This window comes from Ahaetulla prasina, chromosome 13 (genome assembly GCF_028640845.1).
Source record: "Ahaetulla prasina isolate Xishuangbanna chromosome 13, ASM2864084v1, whole genome shotgun sequence".
Taxonomy (NCBI): Eukaryota; Metazoa; Chordata; class Lepidosauria; order Squamata; family Colubridae; genus Ahaetulla; species Ahaetulla prasina.
In genome coordinates, this window is record NC_080551.1 from 22,893,579 (window position 1) to 22,919,794 (window position 26,216).

The 26,216-nt window shown below is 49.0% G+C and overlaps 2 protein-coding genes across 2 annotated transcripts; both read right to left on the reverse strand.

The window, feature by feature from the left end:
- Window positions 1–1,682: 1,682 nt before the first annotated feature.
- LOC131184819 (immunoglobulin superfamily containing leucine-rich repeat protein 2-like) lies at window positions 1,683–5,780 on the reverse strand. The gene is made up of 2 exons (XM_058156555.1): window positions 5,707–5,780; window positions 1,683–3,941 (listed from the first exon to the last, which is right to left on the reverse strand). The coding sequence occupies exons 1-2, from the start codon at window positions 5,730–5,732 to the stop codon at window positions 1,781–1,783; spliced, it is 2,187 nt and encodes a 728-aa protein (XP_058012538.1). The 5' UTR covers window positions 5,733–5,780; the 3' UTR covers window positions 1,683–1,780.
- Window positions 5,781–9,408: 3,628 nt separating this feature from the next.
- On the reverse strand, window positions 9,409–23,987 carry PML (PML nuclear body scaffold). The gene is made up of 8 exons (XM_058156556.1): window positions 23,838–23,987; window positions 19,433–19,910; window positions 18,024–18,607; window positions 17,554–17,609; window positions 16,082–16,180; window positions 13,436–13,694; window positions 13,259–13,308; window positions 9,409–12,086 (listed from the first exon to the last, which is right to left on the reverse strand). Exons 2-8 carry the CDS (start codon window positions 19,906–19,908, stop codon window positions 12,084–12,086), a joined length of 1,527 nt encoding a protein of 508 aa, XP_058012539.1. The 5' UTR covers window positions 19,909–19,910; window positions 23,838–23,987; the 3' UTR covers window positions 9,409–12,083.
- Window positions 23,988–26,216: the final 2,229 nt, after the last annotated feature.

Sequence of the window (26,216 nt, forward strand, 5' to 3'; positions counted from 1 at the left end):
CCTCCTCTTTTCCAAAATTGGCGACCAGCGCATTAATCTGGCGGGATAAACTTTACGGGAGGGGGGAACTTTGAGGTTTTTTTATATATTCACCATAAACGTGGCATCGAGATATTCTGTATTTATATTACAAAGATTTGGAGAGGAGGAAGGAATTCGGGTGGGGGGCAGCGAAGGGACATAAAAAATCCCAGAGTTTTCTCTTTCTTTTCATCCTGCTTGGAATTCAATCCATTGTACTTCCCCCCCCCTCCCAGTTCGCCAAATAAGGATGCAACAGAGTATTTTTTGGGGGGGGGTCTGTTTTTATTGGACTTTCCATCTACAGAAATATACCCCTCTTATGGCTGGGGTTGGATTGTATCATTAATTCTTCTTAGACTTTAAAACCATCATACATACAGTATAGAAGTGGTGTTATTTCTCCCCGCCCTGGAGAGAGAGAAAAATTGTGCTGTTTTCTTAGTTGATCTTTTGTTGCGTTTGCATTTTTGCGTTGCGTTGTTTTCCTTGACAAAAGTCTAAAAATATATACTAATAAAACCACAGGTTCACCATTGCAAAAACTATCTCGCTCCCAAAATCAGCAGCCAAACCCACCAATATTTTTCCTTTCCTTTCCTCTTTTTTCCTTTCCTCTTTTTTCCTTTCCTTTCTTTTCCTTTCTACTTTTTTCCTTTCCTTACTTTTCCTCTTTTTTCCTTTCCTTTCCTTTCTTCTTTCCTTTCCTTCTTTCCTTTCCTTTCCTTTTTCCCTTTTCCTCCTTCCTCTTTCCTTTTGTCCTTCTATTTCCCCTTTTTCCTTTCCAGTCTTTAAATGCCACCCAAATAGCAACTAGGGCAGGAAAGTTTATCTAAGCAACTATTCTACTGATTAAACGTTTAGGAAACACGGATCTTCATGAGGGAAACGTTTCAGGTGGGGCCCCCCCCGGGAGGGAAAATTCGCGACGGGAGGAGGGTGGGACTAAACACGGCCTCTTTACTCGACTGAATGAGTCCATCAGCGATCCAAAATGCACACAAATACATTGACACGTTTCTACAGCGCGGACTCCAATTATTATTCACACGGTCAGAGGAAACCTGTTCCTTTCGGTTGGACCTTCCTGGATCTGCTGCCGAGCAGCGACCCTGACCCGGGTCGTCGTCTTCACGATCAACTTTCCAAGCCGTTATGGGGTGGGAAGGCAAGGCAAGGCAGTTTGTTCGGGCGGCTTGGCCAGCTAGAACAAAGGACGGGAGCTGTCCAGCAATCGCGACCTCCTGAAACTAAACGGACGCGCGCACTTTTGTAGGGACGCCAGTATTTCAGGGACCCTCTACCAACCCAAACCCGGGTTCTACTCGATCCTTACCTTTCGATTTTGACCAAGAAATGGACTCAACGAGAGTGAAGGAAAAGGAAGGGAGACGCGTGTCAACGAGAGGGGAAGGAAGGCCAACACTGAGGCTTGGTGCACCTATCGTTCCGACTTCAAAAGCTGGGGGCGAATTTCTCCACCGCTTAGCTTCCCCACCCCTCCCCCGCCAACGGACCCCTTCAAATGTTGTCCGAATAGGTCAGCCCCCTCTAAGAAAGGGCCGGGGAGAGGGGGGAAAAAAACCAAAAAAAACCCATCCCAACCCCAACCCCACCCCAACCGCAGCCAATTTAGACTGAAATCCAAATATTCCGCCCTTGTTCCAAGCGGAGACCCTTCCCAATAAAACGATGGATCCGCGGGTCCGGCGAGGCACAAGCGCCTCCGAGTTTCGGGAGGGGAGCCCGCCGGGCCAGCTCAGCGAGGCGGGGGCTTGTAGTTGCCGTTGATCTCCTGGGAGATATTCACGGCCTCGGCCCCGAGCGGGAGGCGGTCGCTGTACTCGGAGCCCCCTTCGAACTCCTCCTGATTGGCTTTGGACTGGGATTCTGCCATGGAGCCAGCCGCCAAGCTGGGGTCCCTGGCCAGTTGCCCCCCGCCCTCGCTGGCCCTCCCCTCTTCTTCCTCTTCCTCCTCGTCATCTTCCTCCTCTTCCAGCTCCCCCCGGCCCACCTCGCTGGGCTGGTAGTTCTTCTCCGACTCCAGGTAAGACGCCCGGGGGTCGAAGTCGGCTGCCATGTGCTTCTCCATCTGGTCGGCCGGGTTCTGTGCCCGGAGGATCAGGCGGTAGGTCTTGCCCTGGTACTTGGAGAGCAGGTGGCAGCAGGTGGCGCCCAGCAGCGGGAGGGTGGCCAGAGCCAGCAGGAAGGCGCTGACCACTACGATGATCAGCAGGGAAGGCACCTCCTTCTTGGTGCTGAAGACCACCTGCACCTGGCAGTCCTCGCCCCCCGCGAAGCTCAGGCACACCGAGTAGTTGGTGCCCGGGACGAGGCCTCGGAACCAATAGGCGTTCAGGCCCTCCTCGATCTGCGACCACCGCACCAGCGTCGGCGGCGCCCCCCGACGGCTCTCCTGGCACAGGTAGAGCCGGCGCAGCTGACCCTTCTCCCGGCCGGAGAAAGGGGTGATCTGCACCTTGGCTTCGCGCTCCGACACGTCCAGCGCGATGACGCCCAGCTCGAAGCTCTGCGGCTTCAGCTCCGAGCTCTGGTTGAACGCGTGGTTGGAGACGTACCGCGGCAGCTGGATCGGTCCTGCGCCGCCGACTCTACCGCCGCCGCCGCAGCGAGGCTCGAAGCCGGCCGGCAGAGAGGGCGCGTCGGCCCCCGAGTCGGATTCGCTGGGCTCGGCCTCCGTGCCGCCGCTGTGCCTGTCAGGATCGCGCGCAGCGCCTGGGCCCGGCGGCCAGAGGAGCTTGCGCTTTTCCTCCGGCTTCATCACGCTGTTCTTGGACGCTTTGCGCTCTCCGGGCGGCGCCTTGGCCTCGGTCTTGGGGCTGCCGACGGACTCCTTATCCTTGGGGGCGGCGTCGGCCAGAGCCACGTGCAGCGAGCTTTGGTTGCTGCCCATCTCGTTGGAGGCCACGCAGGTGTAGGTGCCTTCCTCCTTCTTGCCCAGGTGAGGGAGCAGCAAAGTGCCGTTGGGGAAGGCGCGGAAGCTCTGCCTCTCCCCCGCGCCGGCCGGGGGCAGCGCGTTCAACCGGTCAGCCTCACTGCCCGCGATCTCCAGCGTCTGTCCGGAGGCTTGGATCCGCCAGGTGAGCTCGGGCCGCGGGAGCCCCTCGGCGTGGCAGTGCAAAGCTAGCGAGGAACCGTAGGCCAGGCTCTGCAGGTCCGGCTGGGAGCTGAGGCGTACGGCGGGCGCGGCGCAGCGCATGTAGGGGACGTTGAGCAGTGGCTGGCCCTTCCAGGCCTCGGGAGCGGCGCAGGTGATGGCCTCCCTTTCCGGAATGGAGATCAAGGTGTGCTCCGTCCAGTTCTTCAGCCACATGAGCTGGCAGGTGCAGTTGAAGGGGTTGTTGTAGATCTGCAGGTGGGAGAGCGAGGTCAGCGGGTCGAAGGTGCCCTCGGCCAGGCCGCTGAAGAAGTTGTTGTTGATGCGCAAAGAGCGCAAGTCGCTCAGGGAGCTGAAGGCCCCCGCGGGCAGGTGGACCATCCGGTTGTTATTCATCTTGAGCAGCTGCAGGGCGCTGAGGTTGCGCAGGTCGGCCCAGGGGAAGTCCGAGATCTGGTTGTGGCTGACGTCCAGATTCTTCAGAAGGCCCAGCACGGCCAGCGTGCCTTCCTCGACGGCGCGGATCTGGTTATGGGCCAGCCAGAGCGAAGTGACTTGGGTGACCTCGGCAAAGGTGCCCCGGGCCAGCGCCGTGATCTTGTTGGCGGAGAGGCTGAGGGTGGTCACGTTGGAAGGCAGCCCCGACGGCACCGTCTGCAGGTCTTTGTAAGCGCAGTCGGCAAACTGTTGCGCATATTTGTCCACACAGGCGCAAGGCTCCGGGCAGCCGGCGCTGGGCGACCACCAGAAAGCCGAGGCCGCCAGCCAAGCGCGCAGCAGGAGCGCGGCCACCATCTTGGGTCTGCAGAAGAGGGGGAAGGAAGAGAGAGAGAGAGGCTGAGAGACGCTTGCGCCCCTCCCCCCGCAGGGTCCCCCAAACCCCTTCCAGGACCCCTCAACCAGACGCTCCCCGCCCGCTTTCCTCCCAACCTGCCCCCCCCGTGCCTTGAGACGTTTAGCAACACCCATCATCCCCACATAACGGGATTGTCGGAGCTGCGCCCCAATATTCCATGTCAAGGAAGACGGAGACCTCCAACAGTCTCAGGCTACCACCCCCATCATCCGCAGCCAGAAGAAGCCGAAGAACTGGAGCCCCTCACACAACCTGCCCTGGCAAGCCGTGGTTGCTACGCTGATCCTCGGGGCTTTGTGGCCGCCCAGAGACCCGTCAACTAACCATCCGTGCCGGGTTCTAAAGACCCAAGAGCTCGACACGTGTTTGGCTCGAGAGTTGAACGGACGGTGTGCCAATGTAGTCTGCCGCCCGTTATCGCCAGTCGTCCTCTTTTTTTTTTTTCCTTTATCCCGTTTCAATCTGATCCTTCGCAGAGCAAGACCGCTTCTTGCGCGGGATTCGGGAGTTAGTCCGAATCCTGAGAACGGAGCCTTCCGCAGCTTCGGTCTCCGTTTCTTGGCGGAGAAGGACCTCCTCAGCCGTCTCCGCCTATCTGTCCCGGGAGTTTCCCCCCCCCCTTTGCCTTCCGCTGCCGCGCCCGTCCTCTCCCCTTTGGCACGTGCCACCCGAACGGTTTGCCAGCAGGGCTGCCCCTCCCCAGCACCTTATCCGTCCATCCGCCTCCCCGCCCCCACTTTCAGGATCTACATACCTCACTAAGCCATGGTTGAGTCAATAATAAACCGCACCTTGGGCTAAGATATAAACGTGCGGTTGGGCTGCGCTGATCCTGACCGAATCGCAAACAAGAACCTGCGCTGGCTCGTCTCGTCTCCTGCGCTCTCTCGGGACGCCAACTAACACCTACCCACCCCCAAAAAATCAGCCCCCACGTGCCTTCACATCCAAACACCCCTTTCTGGCTTCCCATGGAAGACAAGCAACTGGCTTGAAGCTTGGTTTTGCGCGCGCCTCCCGCCCTTCTGCTCCCCCTCAACCAGATGCAACCATGGGGTCGTACCCCACCCAGGTCAAGTGACACCTGCCCACGGGAGCCTCCCTGGCGGGCGAGAGGGGTGCTCCTGGCACCTACAGGTTGCTCCTGGCTCCCAGCGCCCCAACCTCCCCGGACCCCGTCTCTAAGCCTCCTGGAGACCCCTTACCGCTTTATCTGAGGCTCCGAGAGCGTTTTCTTCGGGGGGCGCGGGAGCCCTGCGGAACTCCAGGCATGGGGCTAGGATCGCGTGTGGCACCGCCCCACTCGGGACGGGGGGCCGCCGTGGGTCCTTCCTTCCTCCCTTCCTCCCTTCCTTCGGGATGGGAACGGCTTTCCGACTCTCGCCCCCTCCCTCTCCTCCCGATCGCCGCCCACCGCCCCTTTGCGAAAACCTCACCTTAGCTCAGCGGAGCTGGCCAAGCCCGAGAGTGCAACCCAGGCGCCTGCAGACGCGCCCAGCCCGGTCGGCTAACCTCCCCGTTCCTTGAGTGGGTGTGGAAAGCGCAGCCCCCTCCCCAGCGAAAGCCATGCAATATTTAGCATGGCGAGATCTTCTCCAAGCCACCGGGGTCTTTCCCTCCCCCTCTGCCCAGCCCAAGCAAGGACGGAGTGGTATTTTTAACACTCCTCCTCCTCTTCTTCTTCTTCCTCCTCCTCCTCTTCCTCCTGTACCTGGGCAGCTGTGGCAGGAAAGCCATTGCCAACAGTCATCTCTGAACGGTCCAGCTGTGTTCGTTTTTTCTTTCCCGCGACTGCAGCTGTTTCTTTCTTCTTCCTTCTGATGTTTCTATCCTGAACTCAAATCAGAATAAATGGGATTTTGTTCAGCTGGTTTTCTTCTTTCATTTTCCTGCCTCGGGAGCCCAAAGAGGGTCAGGGGTCTCCAACCTTGGCAACTTTAAACCCGAAGGACTTCAACTCCCAGAATTCCCCAGCCAGCAAAGCAAAGCCAACAAATTCTGGGAGTTGAAGTCCTCCAGGCTTAAAGTTGCCAAGGTTGGAGACCCCTGACTTAATTCACACTTAATTCACATACATCTTTGACATTAAAATAGGCGCAAGGGGATGGGTGTATGGGCTGGGCTTTGTTATTTTTATTTCTGTCTTATATTTATAAACAACTTGTGGTTGACATACCTGATGCTCCTTCCTCCACTTATTTTCCCCCTTACAACAACCCTGTGAGGTGGGGTGGGTTGAGAGAGATAGGGATTGGCTCAAATCACCCAGTTGGCTTTCATGCCTAAGGCAGGACTATAACTCACTGCCTCCTGGTGATTGGCCCAAAGTCACCCAGTTGGCTTTCATGCCCAAAGCGGGACTAGAACTTCCCATCTCCTGACCAATCTCCTGAAGATTGGTCCAAAGTTACTCAGCCGGCTTTCTGCCTTAGGCAAGACTAGAACTCACCGTCACCTGGTGATTGGCCCAAAGTCACTCAGCCGGCTTTCGTGCCTTAGGCAAGACTAGAACTCACCGTCTCCTAGTGGTTGGCCCAGTCACCCCCAATGCCTCTATAGCAAACTGCAGGGATGCCAAAACAACATGCGCAGGGTGATCTCACGAAAACAAAACACCTCCCTTCTCCACTCACAACTCAAGGTGCTGATGCTGTGTTTCCCAACCTGGGCAACTAAAAGATGGGTGGACTTCAACTCCCAGAATTCCCCAGCCATTTGCCTATTCCTGCTTTTTATTATTTGTTGCCTTTGGAAATATCTTTCTTTTTTTTTTTTTAAAGGAGCATCATTTCATTGACTTGCAGGGGAAAAGAAATTCACCATCTTTTAATTTTCTAGTTTCTCCCACTTCACCATAACCCAAATGGTGTTTCTCAACCTTGGTGTACAACGGCACTCCAAAAAGTGACTTGCGACTATAATTCACACTTACGACCGTTGCAGCAACCCCGTGGTCACGTGATCAAAATTCAGATGCTTAGCCAGTGACTCGTATTTATGACCGAGGTCATACGATCACCTTTTGGGACCTTCTAACAAACAAAATCAACGGGAAAGCCAGATTAGATGGGCCTCTGTGGCTCAGACTGGTAAGACAGTCTGTTATTAACACAGCTGCCTGCAATTACTGCAGGTTCTAGTCCCACCAGGCCCAAGGTTGACTCAGCCTTCCATCCTTTATAAGGTAGGTAAAATGAGGACCCAGATTGTTGGGGGGGCAATAAGTTGACTTTGTATATAAATATACAAATAGGATGAAGACTATTGCTAACATAGTGTAAGCCGCCCTGAGTCTTCGGAGAAGGGCGGGATATAAATGCAAATAAAATTTTAAAAAATTCACTTAACAACCAAGTTACTAATTCACCAGGTTACTACCTTAAAACTGCTGAGATTCATTTAACAACTGTGGCAGGAAAGCTCGTAAAATCGGGCAAAATTCACTTGATAGATGTCTCACTTAGCAATAAGAAAACTGGGCTCCATTGTGGTCGTACACCAAGGATTACCCATATTAAAAAACATTAATATGAAGTGTTTGGATGAGCTAAGAGGGATTTTTGTAGATGGGAGTACCTATAAAAAGGAATTATTCGCACAGCCCTCGTGGGAATGATCCTCGTGTCCTTCCTTCTCCGCAGAGTAAAAGTTTTTGCAAATCTCCACCTTGGTGTGTGTGTGTTTTATTGGGCCTTATACTCCAGGCAGAAGCATTTTTCTGGGCCAACAATGGCTTGCAAGATGCTGACCTCTGTTGCTATGGTCTCATCGCCATATTCGAATAAAGGGCTTTGATTAGAAGCATAAGCCGGTTAGAAAAGCTAACTGCTTCTGCGAGCTAACTTCACGGAGAATTTATGTCATTGAAATTAGGCGGCATAAATCAATCCTAAATTCTGCCCTTCGGCTTTCATTACTTCGGGAAAGAGGGAGGTGGAAGGAGTGAAATCAATTTTCATAAATGCGGTGGATTTCTCTGCGCTGCTAAACCAGACTCTGCCACCGTCTCTCTCTCCCTCTCTCGCACAGAACCGTTTAAATTAAGCGATACATAATTAATTGCTGCAAATCGAGCGGGCTGAATATTATATCGCTTGCCATTTCGGGGGATTTAGTTCAAACTGGCAGTGCTATTTATCGCCCCGAAAGGTAACTATTATTTTACAGGTCATTTAAAATGCTCGCACGTTCTTCGCTCAAATGATCTGGAGCAATTACGGCATCGAGGAAAAATTTCTCGGCCCAGCCTCTGAATATCCTCCAAATATTTATAATAATGTTCGGTGTAAATGTAGGTTTTACACTTCCCAGCTGTGCTTTCGTACGCCGCAGGTATTTCAATTCGGCCAATGCGGATATGCCTTTCAATATCTAGTCCGTTTTCTCACGAATGAAGGCAAATATGTTGATAATTCTGACTGGTCCTCGCATCTACATCCAGGAGTGAAATGCTCCCGGTTCGGACTGGATTGGCGAATCCGGTAACGATGGCAGGGGGTGGATAGGGAACCGGTAGCAAAAATCCCTGCCCACCCCATTGCCCGGTTGTCCGCTTGTCGCTTCTTTCCGGCTCGCTCACTTTTCCCGGCTGAATGGTAGGAATAGGTTTGTAAAAAATGCTTTTAAAAGGTAAAAAAAGAGGCTCTGACAATCACACCTGAGCCGCAGGATCGTCTGAACCTTTTTTTTTTTACTTTTTTAAAGCATTTTTTTTAACTATCTATTCACCCAAATAGGTAGTAAAAAAAATGCTTTTAAAAAAGTAAAAAAAAAAGGGCTCCCACGACCGTGCGCCACAGCTGATCACACATACCCCACGCGCGCTGTTCTACTTACCTTCCTTCCCATGCCTCCTTTTGGGATGCACTGCGTGTGTGCAGTCACCAAACCAGTAGTAAACCGGTTTAGATTTCACCACTGTCTACATCAGGGGTCTCCAACCGTGGCAACTTTAAGACTTGTGGACTTAACTTGTGGCCAGGCTGAGGAATTCTGGGAGTTGAAGTCCACAAGTCTTAAAGTTGCCAAGGTTGGAGACCCCTGGTCTACATCCATTATATCCCCATGGTCACGAGAAGTGAATTTGAACACCTGGCAACCCGCATGTTTTTATTAATGAAGATTGCAGCCTTCTGGGGTCATGTGACCACCATTTGTGACCTTCCCAGTAAGAAGCAACACTCAGAGGAAGTCAGACTTGCTTAATATCTGTGTGATTCACTTAATGACCTCAGGATACTGATAACGTTACCTAGTTCGGTAATGAAATTCTGCAAGAAAACAGCCAAGCGCAGAGAGCACCAAGGTTTTTTTTTAATATCAAGATTAGATTAGATTAACAGAGTTGGAAGGGACCTGGTAGGTCCTCTTGCCCAACCCCAACCCCCCCCAAGCAGATACTACACCATTTCTGACAGGGGGCAGTCCAGTCTCTTCTTGAAAGCTTCCAGTGATGAAGCTCCCGAAGGCAACTTCTGTTCCATTGATTGATGGTTCTCACTGTCAGAAAATTTCTCCTTATTTCCAGGTTGAATCTCCCCTTGTTCAGTTTCCATCCATTCTTCCTTGTTTGGGCTTTGGGTGTTTTGGAAAACAGCTTGATCCCCTTCCTCCTCTCTGTGTCAGCCCCTCAAATATTGGAAGACTGCTATCATGTCTCCCCTGGTCCTTCTCTTCACTAGACTAGCCAGGCCCAGTTCCTGCAACCGTTCATCGCATGTTTTAGTCTCCAATCCCCTAATCCTCCAATCCCTTAATCAAGGTTCTGGTTACCATCTTTAAAGCGCTCCATGGCTTGGGACCTGGGTACTTACGGGACCGCCTTCTGTTACCTCATGCCTCCCACCGACCCGTACGCTCGCACAGAGAGGGCCTTCTCAGGGTGCCGTCCGCCAGACAATGTCGGCTGGCGGCCCCCAGGGGAAGGGCCTTCTCTGTGGGGGCCCCCACTCTTTGGAATGAACTTCCCCCTGGTTTACGTCAAATACCTGACCTTCGGACTTTTTGCTGCGAACTGAAAACATATCTGTTTGTTCGTGCGGGGCTTTCTTAAATTGTTTAGTTTTAAATTTTAAATTTCTCTCTGGTTTTAATTGGGGTTTTTTAGATTTTTTAACTGTTTTAATTCCGGCCATACTGTATAATAAGTTTTTTAATTTTATTTTAACTGTACATTGTTTCTTTTTTACTTTGGCTGTACACCGCCCTGAGTCCTTCGGGAGAAGGGCGGTTTATAAATCTAATAAAATAAATAAAATAAAATAAAATCATCCTGGTTGCTCTCCTCTGCACTTTTTCTAGAGTTCCCACAGTCCTCCTCCTCCTCCTCTCTGCAAATCCCAATCCCTTCTAGCCCTGATGATGTTACCGAGTTGGGTAATGAAACGTCTCCCAGAAAACAGCCAAGCTCAAAGAAACACCAAGGACCACACAGTCCTCCTCCTCCTCCCTTCAAACCCCACTCCCTTCTAGCACTGATAATGCTGCCTAGTTTGGTAATGAAACATCTGCAAGAAAGCAACCAAGCTCGAAGAAGCACCAAGGAGCTTTCACTTCAGCCCTGAGCTACAAATATTCTGCTTTTTTAAGGAACTAAAGCAAGGCAAGTAAATTCTTCCTGTGCTAGACTGCCACCTGCTGTTTCTTGCCTTTACACCACACAAACACAATATAAGTAAACTTCACAAATCACAGGCTGGTCATAATGTGCTTTATTTAGTTTTGGCTTAGTGTATTGGGAGAATTTAGCCACGATGGCTTGTGAAACCTGCTTATTTAACTTATATATATCCCTTTTTTATTTTTACAAAAAAATTTCAAGGCAATGCACACACACAACTGGCTCAGTGCTTAACGCACTGCGTGAAGCCAGCCAATCTTGTTAATTCACCCATCTTTGATTAAGCCAATGCTAGTTTAACCTGGCAAGCAAACCAAATCCTAATTTCAATTTGAGGAACCATGGGATTGTTTTAAAACACAGCACATTCATAAGCTGATTCATTAAAATAGCTGCATCTTTCTTCAGGCTTATTAGGGAGAGTAAATTACTCTAATGTGGTTCTTTTAATGGTGACATCCAATGTCATTTTTGCACTGGGCACACACTATGGTTTAGAATTTATTTTATTTTACTTATTTGTTAATGTTATTCGCCACCTATCTTGCCGTCAACGTGAATCTAAAGAATCAAGATCCTTCAGTTTCTTTAGGGGTAATCCAGAGCAGGGGTCTCCAACCTTGGCAACTTTAAGACTTGTGGACTTCAACTCCCATTTGCTGGCTGAGGAACTCTGAGAGTTGAAGTCCACAAGTCTTAAAGTTGCCAAGGTTGGAGACCCCTGATCCAGAGTATTTTGGCTACTGGCTCTTTTAACAGCACAAGGACTAGGAAACAGAAGGGATTCAGGAACAATCAGTGAGAAACTGACTGGATATGGAAACTGAGAGATTCGACCTAATTTGCATTGATGACCTCCATCAGAGTTCATTGGATCTGTTTGAAAAGCCATCCGGATTTGTATTTCTATTTTAGCCAGCAGGTACATGGTTTGTCGTCTGTCTTCTAACCAGAGAGGATCCTCCCCACAAGAGATAAGAAAATGATATATAAGAAGCCCAAAGAAGCATCTTTGTCCTTTAAAAAAAAAAGTACGACATACAAACTTTCGGTAATAATCAGAAAACCAGGCAGGCCAAACCCCACAAATTCATTTACTTTGAATTCCTCTAGTTACCCCAGGAGCAGAGTAGAGAGATAAAATATCTTTGCTTAGCAGCCCCTCCTGATTCTGCCACCCATAGAAGGCCTGTGGATTCAGAGAAGATTAGCAATTCATGATTCAGCGCTTATCATTAAAGGCTGGATAAAACTGTGCAGAAGGAAGGGGAAAAAGAGACCATCATTTTCCATGATGCAGAAAGCCCTGGAGGGAAACCACAGCTCGAAATTGGTGCTCGGAGGCAGCTGTTCACTCTTCACGGATGTGATTAGAAGAAGCATAGGAGAAAAGTGCCAATGGTACATCCATCCTGTGGCTCCTAACTCAGGCTCAACTTACTGGAAACCAGTCTGGAACAGGCAGATGGTCACTGGGGGGGAAAAAAAAACCATACAAATTTCAACCGGTTTTCCTGAATCAGACCGACAGAGTACACAGACTTTCCCAGTGTTGTAACTACAACTCCCAAAATTCTAGGTGACCATAACTCCCAGAATTCCAGGTCTATTGTGACTACAGCTCCCAGAATCCCAGGTCTGTTGAGACTACAGCTCCCAGAATCCCAGGTCTGTTGAGACTACAGCTCCCAGAATCCCAGGTCTATTGTGACTACAGCTCCCAGAATCCCAGGGCTGTTGTGACTACAGCTCCCAGAATCCCAGGGCTGTTGTGACTACAGCTCCCAGAATCCCAGGCCTGTGGTGACTACAGCTCCCAGAATCCCAGGGCTGTTGAGACTACAACTCCCAGAATCCAAGGGCTGTTGTGACTGCAGCTCTCAGAATCCCAGGGCTGTTGAGACTACAGCTCCCAGAATTCCTAGTCCAGCATGTCATCTACTCCTAACACTTCTAAAGGTACCCGCTTAGGAAAGGAAGGCTCTCCAACTCCCCTTTTGCAAACATCCCCAATGTGGTGCCTCCAAGAAACTCGCATGGCCTACACTCTGCCCTGGTTCTCTGACAACTGACAATTCAGGTAGACTGCGGTTGAAACGTGGAGGCTCCATTTGTCCAAGGCTAGCAGTTGAAGGCTCCTCTGATTTAAGAATACAATCCTAAATGTTCTTGGCCAAAAGTTCCCTTAGTTATCTAGCCGCTTCTCATAGGAACCAAAGGATTCAATGAAATACGTGAAGGTCTCCTGAACTGCTGCACTACGAGGGGAGAAACAGCCCTCCCGGCGTTGTGTCAACAAGGATGATGGGAAATGTAGTCAATCATCATCATCTAAAGCAGGGGTCTCCAACCTTGGCAACTTGAAGACTTGTGGACTTCAGCTCCCAGAATTCCTCAGCCAGCTTTGCTGGCTGAGGGATTCTGGGAGTTGAAGTCCACAAGTCTTCAAGTTGCCAAGGTTGGAGACCCCTGTAGTGTTTCTCCAACTTGGCAACTTGAAGAGGTGTGGACTTCAACTCCCAGAATCCCATGCAGAACCGGGGAATTCTGGACGATGAAGCCCACACCTCTTCAAACTGCCAAACTGAGGAACACGATCTGCCTCACAAGTCCTGAAGGACAGGAACCTCCTTTTCACACTCACCACGTCATCTTCGGTGTCTTCGGAGCTACTGATCACAATACTGGCAACCTCTGCAGAAAAAAACACAAGGGTGAATGCCACACGACGGGCCCATGTGTTATTAAGCATCGTGGGAGGCAGGGAGCATTTGAGGGTTCAAGGCTGGTCCGTTGGGGAGAAGGGCTGTTTTCCTCCTACCTGATTCACAGATCGCAGGAGGGGAATCTTCTCTGAGCACCAACAATTTGGCGGCTTCTCTGTACTGATGCTCTGGCGTCGATTCACGGAACGAATGCTGTCGAGAGCTGGGGACGTCCTCCTGGCCTTGCTGGTCGGTGACCTCAGGAGCGTCACAGTCGTGTTCTTCCAACTTCATCATCTTGGGAGAAGCCTGGATGGACTTCTCCAACTGGGCTATTGGTCGCTTGGTGGGTGAGATACCGGTAATGGACGTTGTCTACGATCCAAAATCGGGAGAGATATCTCAAGAGTTTAATCGAGCCAAGCTACGTTTTTGGCCACAAGAGAAACACAGCCAGTGTTGTGCCTCGCTTGCCCCCCTCGCCGCAGCCGGGCCCTTCTCATCTCCTGCCAGACACTGATAGTACAGGAGAATCTCCTTGCATGCCTCCAGCCCCCAGTCCTGGCACCATGCCCGGAGAAACTGAGCAAACAAACATCCCTCCGATAGCATGTGCGCCTGAAGCCAGCCACGAGCTGGGATTACCGGCAGCTGGGGACGAAATGATGCAGTGGACAGATCCTCGCTTCTGGAGAATGGAGAGGTGACGTCAGCAAAAGGAAGGGAGGGGCAGGCCTGGATAAGTGCTGAGTCATGGAGCCACACCCCATGGCCTATATAAAGGATCTGCTTTCTGGCATTCTTTGAGTCAGGCAAAGTCTAATCTGGATTGCTGAAGTCACACCTTGGATTCCTGCCTGCCCTGAGGACTCTGATAGGACTTTGGCAGAGCTGTAGAGGCACGCTTGATACGGACTTCCCCGACCCGGCCGTCAGAGGAGGAGTGGGACACGACAGCCAGTGTCGTGTCTCGCTCCCTTTCCCCACAGCCGGGCCCCTCTTATCTCCTGCCAAACGCAACCCACATCCGACAATTAGTATTCCAGTTGGGTAGCAAGCTCAGGTGGTCCATCCCTTACAACCACAATGGAGACCCCAAATTTCTGTGGCTAAGCGAGACTGTGGCTAAGTCAGTTCGGCTCCATGGAAAGGCTTTTCTGGCCACAGTTGTTAAGCGAATCATTTGCATTTGTTAGTCAAATGGTTGTTAAGTGAATCCGGCTTCCCCATGGACTTGCTGGCCAGAAGGTCACAAAAGGGGATCGTGTGACCCCAGGACATTGCAACCGTCATAAATACGAGACAGTTGCTATTTTGATCAAGTGACCATGGGGATGCTGCAATGGTCGTAAGTGTGAAAAACGGTCATAAGTCAACTTTTTCCAGCACTGTTGAAATTTCCAACGGTCACTAAATGAACTGCTAAGTCGAGGACTACCTGTATTGAAGATTCAGCTGGCTAGCAAGACAATCCCTGCCTAAATGTGGATGACATTTCCTCTGCAATTCATTTTGCTCACCTTCCGCTCTCCTTCCTTCCTTCCTTCCTTCCTTCCTTCCTTCCTTCCTTCCTTCCTTCCTTCCTTCCTTCCTTCCTTCCTTCCCTCCCTCCCTCCCTCCCTCCCTCCCTCCCTTCCTTCCTTCTGTAGGAATTTAGCACCCACCCCCCTCCTAGAAGAATGAAATATTTTAGAAAATATTTAAAAGGCAGAATATATTTCCCTGGATGAGAAATGGAGAAACATGTTTTAAAGACAAAGCAGCTTCCTGACTCCCCCCCACCTTTGTCAATGGGCCATTAAAGCCTCAACCAAGCTCACTCATTTCCCCCCACCTTTGTCAATGGGTCAGAGGTAGAAACTCATCCCCCTACCTTTGTCAATGGACCATCATTTGCAACACAATAGAACAGAAACTCACCACATGACACCTGGGAAGATTACATCAGCCAGCAAGGCTAGCTAAGACTCCCACCCCCTGGGAGTCTGACAACCAATCAGGATACTCTTCCTGTGCCCCAGAAAGTTCAAAGCTCAGAGAAAGCATAAAGCCAGGGAGCGCACAGGATCTCACCCCTTTTCTGTTCAGGATCTCAAGCCATGTGATCCTGACCACCATTAAACCATCTTTCCAAGCAGCTTCCATGTTTCCAGTGTCTTTGTCCCCACTTGGAACTGAACCCAGATGGATATTTCTTCCAACACTTCCTTCCCTCCTTCCCAGTGGTTAGAATGCAGTACTGCAAGCTAACTCTGCCCACAGTGAAGTTCGATTCTGAGTGGCTCATGGTTGACTCAGCCTTCCATCCTTCCAAGGTGGGTAAAATGAGGATCCAGATTGTTGAGGGCAATAGGCTGACTCTGTAAACCGCTTAGAGAGGGCTGCAAAGCCCTCTGTGAAGTGGTATATATAAGTCTTAAGTGCTATTGCTACACTATCGATAGAAAAGAAATAAAACTGTGAATAAATTAACATTATTGCAGCCAAACCTACCGAGTGGTGGTTTTTTTGGGAGTGGGAGAATAAGCAAGAAACTTTTTACGGTCAAATACGTGTTAGCTTAGCTTAGAAGCCAAGCCAAGAAGAACTAATTTCAGAGTAGAACGGCTTCTATGCCTGCTTCAAGGGAAATTCAGTGATTTTTACTGATTTTTTTTCGTCTGCTGTGATGAAATTGGAATCCCCCAACAACGGAAACTGACCAGCAGAGAAATCTGAACAGCTGAAATAACAAAAAGTGATTGCGGATAACCAAAACTTACAAAGCCCTGCGATGTTTTGGCAACACTGAGGGTGTACGTAGGCCTCTGTTTTTTCATCCCTGGAGATTTGGCTTGAAGATTCTCATTCTGCAGACTTTCCTGCAGGCAACGGTAACAAAAACAGGGATTAAAACGAGCTTTGATGCTTACAGAGATGGAGAGAAGGAACCCGGTCTGCATGATATTCCTGAGAAAAAAATATTTCAGAAATGCCATACAGGAAGTCCTCGGACTATGACCGTAATTGAGCCTAGAATTATTATGGTCATTTGTGCCAGTCGCTAAGGGGGTCATCACAGAAGCAACCTGATTTTATGACTTTGGTTTTGGGCTAGATGACTTAAAAGGTCCCTTCCAACTATTCTATTCTACTCTATTCTATTCTAATTTTCTATTCTGCAACCCAGCAAGACAGACACAGACTTCAGAGGATAATTGGAATTGCAGAAAAAACAATGGCTACCAACCTGCCTTCCATTGAGGACCTGTATATTGCATGAGTAAAAAAGAGGGCTGTGAAAATATCTACAGACCCCTCGCATCCTGGACATAAACTGTTTCAACTCCTACTCTCAAAACGACACTATAGAGAACTGCACACCAGAACAACTAGACACAAGGACAGTTTTTTCCCGAACGCCATCACTCTGCTAAACAAATAATTCCTTCAATGCTGTCAAACTATTGACTAAATCTGCACTACTATTAATCTTCTCATCGTTCCCACCACCCATCTCCTTCCACTTATGACTGTATGACTGTAACTTTGTTGCTTGTATCTTTACGATTTATACTGATATTGATTGTTTCCTAGTATGATTTGATTGCTTAGTTGTATCCTATCATTAAGTGTTGTACCTTATGATTCTTGACAAATGTATCTTGTCTTTTTATGTGCACGGAGAGCGTATGCACCAAAGACAAATTCTTTGTGTATCCAATCACACTTGGCCAATAAAGAATTCTATTCTGTTCTGTTCTGTTCTGTTGTTCTATTCTATTCCATTCCACTCCATTCCATTCCATTCTGCTCTATTTGTAATTTATTCTGTTCTACTTGTAATTTATTCTGTTCCATTCCTATTCCATTCTATCCTTTGTAATTTCATTCTATTCTATTTGTAATTTATTCCTGTTTTCAGCAAAAAAATCATTGTAAATCTTAAAAGTTCCCAAGATTGAGAAACACTGATCCAAAAGATAGATCTTTGGATTGGCCTCCAAAATGCGACCATCCCACATTCTTACTGTCCAACTTTGGGAACTGCTTCACCCTTGTTAAAGACCTTTTTTGATCAACTGCAAATCCATCCCTCATCTACCTGATCAACCTTCTTCCCATTTCCAGAAGGGACTTTACAGGATAGGGGAAGAAATAGCGTCCTGAGATCCAGACCCAGGCCCAGCACCAAATGGACCTCACCATCTTTGATTCAAGGGTCCACTTCCACATCCATCCAAATCAAGCTTACCGAATTGACCATGGAACTGCAAGATCCGGGCGTGGAAACTGTACACCCAAAAGCATCTACAAGGAGAACAGAGAATTAAGAGTAGATTGAGGTGAGCAAAGCTTGGGTTGAAGTCAACTGGTCAACCCAAGGTTTTATCTCAATTCTTCAACTGAGAGGCCAGGTGTTCAGCATCAATTCCTAAACAACTTTACACAATCTGTAAGCATCCAAAACTTCTCCAGTTATCATCTGTCGCTCATCTTGTTTTTCTTGTGGGCTTCAATTCTGGGAGTTGAAGTCCACAGGTCTTAAAAGTTGCCAAGGTTGGACACCCCTCCTTTAAAGAACTGGGCCCAGTTGGGTTCCCCATCAAGAATGGCATAGGTAGAGATATGGACCTTCATGATCCTCCACCTCTTGTTTAAGACACCATTGCCCCATCCCAGGAGGAAGAACCACAAAAACCTCAGTTTTTGAAAACTTCTCACCTTCTCCTTTGACTCTCTTAAGCAGAGTTTGGAGCTCCCTTTGGACCTCATCGAAGTTCTCCACTTGGATCCGAAAGCTGGAAACAGGCAGCTTCTCTTTCTTGAGCCTCTCCAGGGACTCCTTGATGAAGGGATGCATGTCTATCATCTCTTGGTCGGAGGCAAAAAGGTCCATCTTCTCCACCAGCTGCTCGCTGGCCTCCATTCGCTTGAGGACCTGCTCCATGGACTCCAGCTTCTTCTTGGCTTCTTCTTGCTCCTGGCAGAGACGCCGGTCCACTTTCTCCAAAAGTTCCTCCCCCTTCTTCTGGATCCAATGGACCATGTCCTTCACCTTCTTCTGGATCAACTCACGGGTCTCGTTCCGGACCTTCTCCAGCTTCTTCAGTCGCTCATGGACATTGTTGTGGGTACTCTCGGAACTCCTCTTCTTCTCCACCAGCTCCTCCTTCAGCTTGGTCAGTTCCTGCTTCCGGTTCTCAATTTCCACGCGGATGTCACTGTAAAGCTTGGCGTTGTAATGTTCTCCGTCGAGCAGGGCACAACAGCAACAGAGCGGTTTGCAGCAGCCACGACAATAGATGCTGTTGAGCACAAGCAGACCAGTTTTAAAAAAGATGTCTGACTCCCTTCTGTCCTTTCCTGGGTTAAAATGGTTGCATTGCCTATTTCTTTTCAACTTATGACGGGCTACAACGCAAGCAGGCTGAGCCCAAGGGAGGGAGGGAGGGGTCAAACATGTCAATAGTCTAGAGTCTCTTCGCACCCACAAGAGAACTGAGTCCAGCCCACCTTGAATTCCTTCTACTCTTATCTCCCGCTAATTTCCCTTGACTGTTAGTAGTTCAGATTCTCATAGAGAGCTTAAAGGTAAAGGTAAAGATTCCCCTCGCACATGCGTGCTAGTCGTTCCCGACTCTAGGGAATGGTGCTCATCTCCGTTTCAAAGCCGAAGAGCCAGCGCTGTCCGAAGACGTCTCTGTGGTCATGTGGCCGGCATGACTCAATGCCAAAGGCGCACGGAACGCTGTTCCCTTCCCACCAAAAGTAGTCCCTATTTTTCTACTTGCATTTTTTTATGTGCTTTCGAACTGCTAGGTTGGCAGAAGCTGGGACAAGGAACGGGAGCTCACCCCGTTACGCGGCACTAGGGATTCGAACCGTTCAACTGCTGACCTTTTGATCGACAAGTTCAGCATCTTAGCCACTGAGCCACTGTTCCTCCCTCCCCTTAAGCTTAGAGAGCTTAAGCTTGCAATAAACCTTTATATTCCTTTGAACTGCCTGGGCACCTGATATCCTGCGCTTGACAGTTGGCCCTCCCCAAAAACAATTTATGTTTTCTTACAGACATTTCATTACCCAGCTAAGTAACATCACCAGTGCCAGTCCCTGCAGGCCCTCCTTACCTTATGACCTGGTTGTTGTGGGTGGGCTCAGCACAAAAGAGGGTACAAGACTTCCTCGCCCCTTCGAGAAAACTCTGGGCCGTCTCCTTCCTCAGGTCGGCCAGCCGTTGGGTCTCGTGGCTTTTCTGCTTCAAGTACCACTGGTGGGCTTCATGACACTTCAGGCACAGGAACTCCAAGCACTCCGAACACCAAAACTCCGCCGCTTCTTTGCAGAGGTTGCAAACCAGCTCTTGATTGCTGACAATCTTCTGATAGGTGTTCAGCTTGGCCTGGAGGCTGGAGAAAAGCAAGTTATCCTGAAGTGGAAATCTGTCCGAGGCCTGGGCGGGGCTGCCGCACACCGGGCACTGCCCAAGGGGCTTGTAATCCTCAAGGCATTGAGTGCAGAGGGTGTGCAAGCAGGCTAGGAGTTTGGGGTTCTTGGCTTCTCTCTGGCATCTGTGGCACAAGAGGAACTGGAAGTCGCCCTCCATCCCTGGAGAAAAAGAGAGAAGACAAGATTTCAGCCGGGGAATCCTTCGCAGTGGAATCCTCGATTTACAACCGCAAACTGGAAGAGATATGGACTTCAACTCCCAGAATTCACCTAGTGTTGTGACTCCAGCCCCCGAACCTGGCTCCATGCCCGAAAGTGACTCCGAGAGTGAGGGGGAAGAGCCAGTAAGGCTTACCTCGGGAACACCAATTCCTTTGGCTCAGCTCCAGGAGCCAGAACCAGACCAGTCGGAGGACGTAATGAGGCTGTCATCCCCTGATTCCTCCCTTCCCCAGGCTACGCCTTCAGACCCAGCTGATAATAATAATCAAGCTTGGCTTGACCCGCGCTTCAGAAGATTAGAGAGGTGGCGTCATCAAAAGGAAGGGTGGGGCAGGAGCCCCACCCCACAGGATATATAAGGAGCTTTGGGACTGCTCTCACTCCACGGGAAGCAAAGTTTAGCTGATCCGTTTCAAAAAGAGCTGAAAGTCTTGCTACGTGAATCATTTGTTTGAACTTTGGCAGGCAGCTGCGTTTTCTCTGCCAGAACTGATCAGAGCCGTGAATCCACTGGCTGAAGGCCAGCTCGTGGGTCTGAAGTGGGGAAGGAGACAGAACACCTAGCTGTGGAATTCTGGGAGTCGAGGCCCACACCTCTTCCAGTTTGCCAAGGTTGAGAAACACGGTGCTAAACTTTACATACTATATTGGGTTCACACATTCCAGATCAAAAGCCACGGTCAAGCCAGGCTAATAAATCAACCTTTGGCACTTTGAGGCCTTCCAAAGATATTTCACAAGACGAGTCCTCCACTCCTCTGCTCACAATAAAATACCTTATGCCACCAGACTCCAAATTTTGGGCTTAGATAACTTAGAACTATGTCGACTTCAGTCTGACCTAAGCATAGTAGATAAAATTATCTACCCCAATGTCCTATCTGTCAATGATTACTTCAGCTTCAACCACAACAATACATGAGCAAATAATAGATACAAACTCAAGGTAAACCGCTCCAAACTCGATTGCAGAAAATAGGACCAGCAACAGAGAGGTCAATGCCTGGAATGCACTCCCTGACTCTGTGGTTTCTTCCCCAAACCCCCAAAACTTTAACCTTAGACTGTCTACTGTCGACCTCACCCCATTCCTAAGAGGTCTGTAAGGGGCGTGCATAAGTGCACCTTCGTGCCCTCCATCCCTGTCCTAATATTCCTTTTTTACTTACTCTTTTCATGTATCCAAATTATGTTTATACTTTTTACCTGTTATCTTATTGACAAATGAATAACTAAAATAAAATAAATAAATGCATTAGGCAGCTTCTACCCCCAGGGGAACGCTGGCAGTTTTAATTTAATATATCTGGAGGCCACCTAATTGGGAAAGGTGAGAATTAACCACATCCTTTCAGAGAAGCAAGGTGAGTCAGGCTGCTTCACCCAGAAAAAGAATTGGTTTTTTTCCCCACCAAAAGTTATTTCCTCATTGTCTGGAACCAATGCGCCCTGTATGTGTGGGCATGCACGAACACACACCGGTTTTTTCTTTCTTTCTGCACCAACTCAGAAAGCTCAAACTGCCCAAGGAGCTGCTGATTCAGTTCTACAGAGGAATTATTGAGTCTGTCATTTGCACCTCTATAACTGTCTGGTTCGGTTCTGCAACCCAACAAGAGAGACACAGACTTCAGAGGATAATCAGAACTGCAGAAAAAATAATTGCTACCAACCTGCCTTCCATTGAGGACCTGTATACTGCACAAATCAAGAAGAGGGCCGTGAAAATATTTACAGACCCCTCGCATCCAGGACATAAACTGTTTCAACTCCTACCCTCAAAACGACGCTATAGAGCATTGCACACCAGAACAACTAGACACAAGGACAGTTTTTTCCCGAAGGCCATCACTCTGCTAAACAAATAATTCCTTCAACACTGTCAAACTATTTACTAAATCTGCACTACTATTAATCTTCTCATCGTTCCCATCACCCATCTCCTCCCACTTATGACTGTATGACTGTAACTTTGTTGCTGGCAATCCTTATGATTTACATTGATATATTGACCATCATTTGTGTTGTAAGTGTTGTACCTTGATGAAGGTATCTTTTCTTTTATGTACACGGAGAGCATATGCACCAAGACAAATTCCTTGTGTGTCCAATCACACTTGGCCAATAAAAAATTCTATTCTATTCTATTCTATTCTATTCTATTCTATTCTATTCTATTCTATTCCTATGACTATCACTAAGTGTTGTACCTTATGATTCTTGATGAACGTATCTTTTCTTTTATGTACACTGAGAGCCTATGCACCAAGACAAATTCCTTTTGTGTTCAGTCACACTTGGCCAATAAAAATTCTATTCTATTCTATTCTAAAAAGGTGTGTGGAATAGGAAGCTATTAAAACCACAAGCAAAAAACAGAAAAAAATTGTTTCGTGACTGTAACAACTACTTTTTAGTACAGGCAGTCCTGGACTTACGACGATCCATTTAGTGACCGTCCAAAGTTACAAGAGTACTTACCCTCATTTTTCACACTTACGATTTTTGTAGCAGGCAATTTTGATTACGGGATCAAAATGCAGATGATTCACAAAGGGCTTCCTACTTAACAACCGTTGCTGTGTCCCGGCCGGGGTCACGTGATCCCCTTTTGACACCTTCTGACGAGCACAATCCACGGGGAAGCTGGATTCACTTAACAAAGGGGTGACTAACTTATCCAGTGCAGTGATTCCCTTAACAACCGTGGCAAGAAAGGCCGTAAAACGAGGCCGAACTCCACTTAAAACAAATGTCCCTCTTAACAACAGGCAGGTTGGGCTCCATTGGGGTCTTGAGCTTTAGTTCGGGGGTTTGAATCCCTAGCAGAGGTCTTCTGCGTGAGCAGGGGGTTGGGCTAGATGACCTCCAAGGTCCCTTCCAACTCTGTTAATGTAATCTAATCTAAAAAGGATTACCTCTGTTCTAGCCAAATATTAAGGCAGTGTTTCTCAGCTTTGGCAACTGGAAGAGATAGGGACTTCAACTCCCAGAATTCCCCTAGCTGTGGAATTCTGGGAGTTGAGGCAGGGGGTTGGACTAGATTAGGGGTCTCCAACCTTGGCAACTTTTAAGACTTGTGGACTTCAACTCCCAGAATCCCTCAGCCAGCAAAGCTGGCTGAGGAATTCTGGGAGTTGAAATCCACAAGTCTTAAAGTTGCCAAGGTTGGAGACCCCTGGACTAGATGACCTCCAAGGTCCCTTCCAACTCTGTTACTCCTACTGTTATAAGTCGAGGACTACCTGTAAAGGGGAAAATCATTCCCCCAAAAGTACCAACCCCACCTTTTCAGTCCCCCTAGTAGTCCTATCACTGGGGTGGGGGTGGGGGGCAGTGGTGAAATCCAAATTTTTTTTACTACCGGTTCTGTGGGCGTGGCTTTGTGGGCATGGCAGGGGAAAGATATTGCAAAATCTCCATTCCCACCCCACTCTGGGGCCAGCCAGAGGTGGCATTTGCCGGTTCTCTAAATGACTCAAAATTTCTGCTACCGGTTCTCCGAACTACTCAAAAATTTTCCGCTACTGGTTCTCCAGAACCTGTCAGAACCTGCTGGATTTCAACCCCGTGGTGGGGGGCTTTCTAATAAACCCGAGACCGAATACGAGCCCCTCTCCCCTCTTTTCTCGGGTCGCCCCAAACCCAACCCGCTTTTTCAGCACCGTCCGAACGTGGTCAACGCCGGGAAGAAACCCTCGAGCCGCTTCCCAGTTCCTTGATCTGGGCCAGGAGGTTCGGCAAACTGGTCCAACGGGTTGCACATCCCCCCATACGGAGAACAAGACCCCCCTCCTTCCCCCCCCTCCTCCCCCTTCCTCCGAGACCCCCCGGAGAAGAAAACGCAGCCCGGACTCAACGCACCGAATGCGCCCCTTGAAATCGGCTGCAGGAGGGACCAAGGCGGCTTTGGCTGGCTTGGCTGGCTGGCTGGGGGGGCTGCCACCGTCTCCCTTCCCCTGCTTGGAAGCCCGGAGAGGCTGTAGCTGCAGCCGCTGGACAGAGAAAGGTGGGGAACTCTCTCTCTATCTCTCTATCTCTATCTCGCACACGCACAACCGTCTCCTCCTTCCCGGGCGGCAGGCGGCGAAGTGAAAGTTTCGTTTTCTCCCCGCCAGCAGCGGAGCTGCGCGGAAGACCGACAGGAAGGGGCGGTTTGCGAGGGGGAGGAGAGTCAGCTGGCAAATCCGGGTTGGGGGTGGGAGAGAGAGAGAGAAAGAGGGAGGAAGGGGCAGAGAGAGAGAGAGAGAGAAAGAGAGAAAGGGGAGAGAGAGAAAGGGGAGAGAGAGAGAGAACGGGAAAGAGAGATAGAGAAAGGAATAGAGAAAGATGTGTGTGTGAGAGAGGGAGGGAGAGAGAAAGGAGCAGAGAGAGAAAGGGAGAGAAAGGTAAAAGAGAGAGAAAGGGACAGAGAGAAAGATGTGTGTGAGAGAGAGAGAAAGAAAGAAAGAAAGAGGGAGAAAGGGGAGAGAGAGAGAAAGGAGCAGAGAGAGAGAAAGGGACAGAGAGAAAGATGTATGTGTGAGAGAGAGAGAGAAAGGGAGAGAGAAAGGTAAAAAGAGAGAAAGGGACAGAGAGAAAGATGTGTGAGAGAGAGAGAGAAAGAAAGAAAGAAAGAGGGAGAAAGGGGAGAGAGAGAGAAAGGGACAGAGAGAGAAAGATGTGTGAGAGAGAAATAAGCAAGAGAGAAAGGGGAAGAGAGAGAGGGAGAGAGATCAAGATCTGGTGCAGAAATCTACTGGGCTCCTTTCTCTCTTTCTCTTTTCACCCCCAATCACAGAACACAGCAGGGCATTTAACAGTAACAGAGTTGGAAGGGACCTCAGAGGTCTTCAAGTCCAACCCCCCTGCTCAAGCAGGAGACCTTATGTAAGTAATCCTCGACTTACAACCCCAGTTGAGCCCAACATTTCTGTTGTTAAGCGAGACACTTGAGTTTTGACCCATTTTACCACCTTTCTTGCCACGGCTGTTAACCGAATAGCTGCAGGTGATAAGTTAGTAACCTGGTTGTTAAGTGAGTCTGGTCACTAAATGAACTGTGATAAGTCGAGCGCTACCTATATATCATTTCAGACCAATGGCCGTGTCCTGCGTCTTCTTAAAAAACCCTCTAGTGATGGAGCATCCACAAGATCTTCTGGAGGCAAGGAGTTCCATTGGTTAATTGAAATTCCTCCTTGGTTCTAGGTTGCTTCTCTCCTTGATTGGCTTCCATCCATCGTTCCTTGTCCCTAAGAAACATCGCCTGACTGACTTGATGCCTTTTTAATTCGGTCTTCGTCCGTTTCCCTGGCAACCAGCGGAAGAAAGGTGGTACAGAAAGAACCCAGCAAACTTCTGAAGACTTTATGGCCGGAAAGAGCCCAGCAAACTTCTGAAAACTTTATGGCCGAGTCTTTCCCAAGCCATCTCCTCCCTGGGTTGCCCCATTCAGGCGCCTTTTGAAAAAAGACTGTAGAAAGTTAGCACCCACCCCCCTCCTAGGAGAATAAAATATTTTAGAAAATAGTTAAAAGGCAGAATATATTTCCCTGGATGAGAAATGGAGAAACATGTTTTAAAGACAAAGCAGCTTCCTGACTCCCTCCACCTTTGTCAATGGGCCAGAGGCAGAAACTCATTCTCCCCCCATCTTTGTCAATGGGACCATCATCTGCAACACAATAGGACCCATCTAGCAACTGAAACTCACCACATGACACCTGGGAAGATTACATCAGCCAGCAAGGCTAGCTAAGACCCCCACCCCCTGGGAGTCTGACTGCCAATCAGGATACTCTTCCTGTGCCCCAGAAAGTTCAAAGCTCAGAAAAAGCATAAAGCCAGGGAGTGCACAGCATGTCATCCCTTTTTCTGTTCAGGAACTCAAGCCGTGTGATCCTGACCACCATTAAACCATCTTTCCAAGCAGCCTCCATGTTTCCAGTGTCTTAGTCCCCACTTGGAACTGAACCCAGATTATTTCTTCCAACAAGACAATGGGGGGCCTTGGAGAGGTCTACCACCACTGAGCATCTTCAAAAGGGGAGGGGGGGAGAGACCCCACATTTCAACCCTGAGCTACCAATATAGGGGGTTGAGGGAAGGAAGGAAGGAAGGAAAGAAGATTATAAATAAAAATGTACAATTACGAAATGATAGATTGGGTGAAAATGGAAAAGAAACTGAAAAGAAAGTATATAATATTAGAAAATTGGATTTTACTTAGTTACAATTTTTGCCAGAATATTCTCTTTTTTT